General features: G+C 53.2%; 1 protein-coding gene across 2 annotated transcripts in view; it reads right to left on the bottom strand.

The window, feature by feature from the left end:
- Positions 1-1,080, bottom strand: part of MSTO1 (misato mitochondrial distribution and morphology regulator 1) — a 3,828-nt gene extending 2,748 nt beyond the window's left edge. For both annotated transcript variants that reach the window (XM_045298332.1, XM_045298333.1), the window contains exons 1-5: positions 997-1,080; positions 763-898; positions 389-458; positions 222-297; positions 9-63 (exon numbers count right to left, since the gene is read on the bottom strand). In XM_045298332.1, the coding sequence (XP_045154267.1) occupies positions 9-63; positions 222-297; positions 389-458; positions 763-898; positions 997-1,080 (421 nt within the window). The remainder of the gene's footprint in view (positions 1-8; positions 64-221; positions 298-388; positions 459-762; positions 899-996) is intronic.
- Positions 1,081-3,932: the final 2,852 nt, after the last annotated feature.

The raw sequence follows: 3,932 nt of genomic DNA, 5'->3' as shown, positions 1-3,932 counted from the left end.
ACAAGCCTGTGTGCCATTGGGGGTGGATTTGACCCTCCAGACACCGTCACTACTCCGCACTCCCTGGGAAGGGTGAGAAGTCTACTTTAGTTCCATGCAGCTGCCTCGGTTTCCACAATCCCAGGAAAATAAGTGATTTCCCCACCCCTTGAACGCTATTCTAACGAGGGTAAGAGGCTCAAAGTGCTTTCTGTGCGAGGTCCAGTCTGAGTCCCCCTCACCTCTGCACTGAGCACATCCTGGAGGTACGGGTTCTTGGGACAGAGCTCCTCTTTGTGCGTGGTCAGCTTCCCCTGCCTGGCAGAGTTGGAGATGGCGCATGGGACACTTTTCTTGGGCTCTCCAGTTCTCTGTGGGCACCTCCCCCCAACACAGCACAGGTACACACCATGCGATTGCAGCATCTAGTTGTTTGTCCCTGTAGAGTCCACCTTCCTGCTGTAGGGAGCTCAGGCTACCTGCACAGACAAGGCCCTCACTGTCACCCCTCACAGGATCCCACCATCCTCCCTCCGGTATCTTGGCTGCTCCAAAAAACTTTATTAGATTTGCGTGACTGCAGCCTGCGGGGTGCGCCGGGAGCCTATCCCACAGAGTTCTCGGGAGGGATACAAGTGTCCTCCTGCGTCCCCTTGAGGGGTGGCCTGCGGGGGTTGGCTCTCCAGTGGGCTCTGCATCTTTGGTCAATGTGGCCGTAGGGTCTTGCAGCAAAGGATGCAGAAGGGGCAAACTAAGCACCTCTAACGCCCGCTTCCACCTCACCCTTCAGATCCATGATGATGAGTCGCGGCGTGTAGGTGTCCTGGCCATGCAGGGTCCGTCCCGTCCGGTACAGGACGTCGGCGCACAACTCTGCTGGCGCCTCCTTGGCATCCGTCGGGCGGCCCAGAGCAGCATCCTGAGGCGGCAGAAGGAGGTTGGGGCTCTAGGCTGAAACTCAGGGCTTAAAATCACGAAAAGATCGTCAGGAGCTGCCGGGGCGCCGGGAAAGCTTACCTGCTGGTTCCACCAGTGAGCTCCCACGAAACCAGCAAAATGTCCCAACTGCAGCGTAAGCACCTCTCGAGCCCCGCCAGCCATACCGCCCGGCTCGGCTCGGCTCGGCTCGGCCAAACCGCCCCGCCCCGCGCGGACTGCAGCTCGCCGATTGGCTCGACAAGCTTGTGGGCGGAGTCCCAGTAACTGCACCCTATTGGTCCGCATACATATCCTTTTCCGAAGGACAAATGATTCGTTGAGTCAAGAAACACCACCCACTGGTCCCGCCCCTCTCGGACCGGATTAGACCGGCTTCTACGCGTGGGGGCTAGGGGTGGGGCCACACACCTCACGCCGGAAGTCGCGTACCCCTGAGCTAGCGCGTCCGCTGGTGTCGCGCACGGTTCTGTCCTCTTGGCGTCCCACGTGGGCAGTGTGGGCGCTGCTCTCTGGAGACGGTCCTATTTCTTTTGAGGCTCTTGTATTTTGATAAAAAGACGCCATTCTTCTCTAGTAATATGTATCCGTTGGCAAAGAGGAAGAGTTTGAAAACTGCTCACAAACCTTCCTCTCCCCGCAATCACAGTCACCACGCTGATTAACCTTGTCGATTGGAAATCCCCCAGCCCTAAATAAAGAAGTCGCAGTGTGTGTTGTTTTTGCATCTGGCTTATTAGGTACTCAATATCGTTCGTAAAATTCATCCCTATTCTTTTCCATACCTAAGAGTTCGTTTCCATTGCTTCAGAGTGAATAGACCAGGTTGTTAAGGCTTTGGGCGTCTTTTCTAGTCCGGGCTATTTTGAGATGTTACAATTAACACGTGCAGCTGCATAGTTTTGTCAGCAAGGAAACTGGTATCCAACACTTGGGTGTTCAAACTTAGTACCTAATAGCAAGTTACTTTCCACAGGTGACTTTTGAGTTATTGTGAGCTTCAAATACCTTCAGCGTTATTTTGCTACTTTTTGGGACACCCATCTTTCGTGGGCAAGGGTGCCAGGCAGCTTCGTTTCCCATTTGATAGTTGCAGGACACGTAACTGGGCCGGGTCTGGACCGTGCAGCCCCTTGCCCCAGCCTCTCAGAAAGAGGGTGATCTGCTGGGCTTGGCAGTCCCTGCCTCCAGCATTCCAAGAAGTTTCTCTCTCTGGGCAGGGACCACACGGCTCCTTGCACGCACACACACACACACACACACACACACACACCGCCTCTCAAGGCCAGGGCTGGACTGTGCAGCCTCTTCCCCCACATTCCAAGAAGCTGGTCTGAGAAGGACTCGGACTCTGCAGCTGCAGCACCAGGAAGCCTCCCTTCTCATTGGCACAAGCACCAGCAGCTCTCTCCACCTCATTTGCATATTCCCCTGACCCACAGCCTACAAATATCCCACTGCCCCACCGTCTGGTACGATTTCCCTGACTTAACTTACTGGGTCTCGGAACCTGCCCAGGAACTCAAGATGCTCCTGTCCCTCTCTCTGCTCTCCCTTTCCTCCCGGGAGCGCTTTCCCTGCCCGAATAAAGCCGCTCTTCACCTCCCGTTCTTTGTCTCAATCCTGTCTCACTGTTGACCTCTCAGTAGTAACCCCAGGACGTCAGTTGCTGTCTCAGTAATATGGCCCTGCCCGTGCTCAGCCTTTTCCTGTCCTATTGTCCACCCCTTCCTGCCCTCTCATCTTTGCTTTGGGGCTAAGGTCCTTTTTGATTTGCACAATTGATCATTCTTTTTTTTTTTTTTTCAATTGATCATTCTAAAGTGCACATTCTTCTCCTGTGCTGCTCATGGCTTTGTAAGCCTGTACGTTAGGCATTGACCTGCTAACCACAAGGTCCCTGGTTCAAAGTCACTAGATGCTCCCTTGGAGAAAAAACGAAGCTGTCTACTCGCATATACACTTAGTTTCATGAATCCCATACAGGGTCAGGATGAGTCCGAATCCATTCGATGGTCTTGGGTTTAGACTGGTTTGTTTTGTCTATCGTTAAGCTAACAGGTGGCCTCTGAAAATGGCTACCATTCCAAGTCAGAAGGGCATCTTAGGTCCATGGTTCCCGGGTTTCCTCCAGTCTCTGTTGACCAGTCAGTCTGTTCTTTCGGTGAATTGTACTTTTTGTTCCACCGCTTTCTCCACTCTGTCCACGGCCCTCCGTTGTGATTCTAGTCAGAGCAGTGGTGTTGGCAGGCCGGCACCATCTCGTTCTCCTGGTCTCAGGGTCACTGTAGGCTGTGCTTCACACGTTCCATTAGTCCTCTTGAGTCTTTGGCTCTCCGTGTTCCTTTGCAATCTAGTTGTAGCTTAGATTGTGGGAAACTAACACTGAAGGAAATATCATGAAGACTATATTTCCTAACTTATGACAGAGGGAATCTGGAAAGCTGGTATTCCATGGTAGGACAGCCTCCACTTTGGTAAGTTAGAGGTAAAGTCCAAGTACACTATCCTGCTTTAGAAATCATTCCCTGAGGGGCCGGCCCCAATCCCAACTACTACGTAAACACCTGCCCCTCTCCCCAGAAGAATTTATTTCGAAGGAAGGCACTGAATCTGCTGCTGCAGGAGAGGGACATATCTATGGAGCACAGGAAGCAGATGAAGGGGGAGGAAGAGAGAGTGGAGCACACCTGGCCTTGAGGACGATGTTCCTGATTAGAGCAGCCAGTCCACAGAGAGGACCACATGGCGGCCCCACTATGAGACATGAACATCCCTCACTGACCCATAGCCCTACAGGGGACATCACTGGAGACACACTATGGGAATTGCACCCGATCTGACCCCGCCACACGGAAGCAAAACACTAAAGGGGTGCAACAGAACAGCAAGGGAACGGAGTGGCGAGGTCCCCAGGGAATGCTGATGGTGGACTTTGGGGCCAGGGCATGGTGCCCCAACAGACTGGACTGGAAAACACTCCTTGCTCCATCGAATAAAGACTGGGTTTTCTACTC

Source organism: Echinops telfairi, unplaced genomic scaffold (assembly GCF_000313985.2).
Source record: "Echinops telfairi isolate 266 unplaced genomic scaffold, ASM31398v2 ScPeMD7_7425;HRSCAF=8463, whole genome shotgun sequence".
NCBI lineage: Eukaryota > Metazoa > Chordata > Mammalia > Afrosoricida > Tenrecidae > Echinops > Echinops telfairi.
The sequence above is the reverse complement of the archived record's forward strand: the minus strand, read 5'-3'. Positions and strand labels throughout refer to the sequence as shown.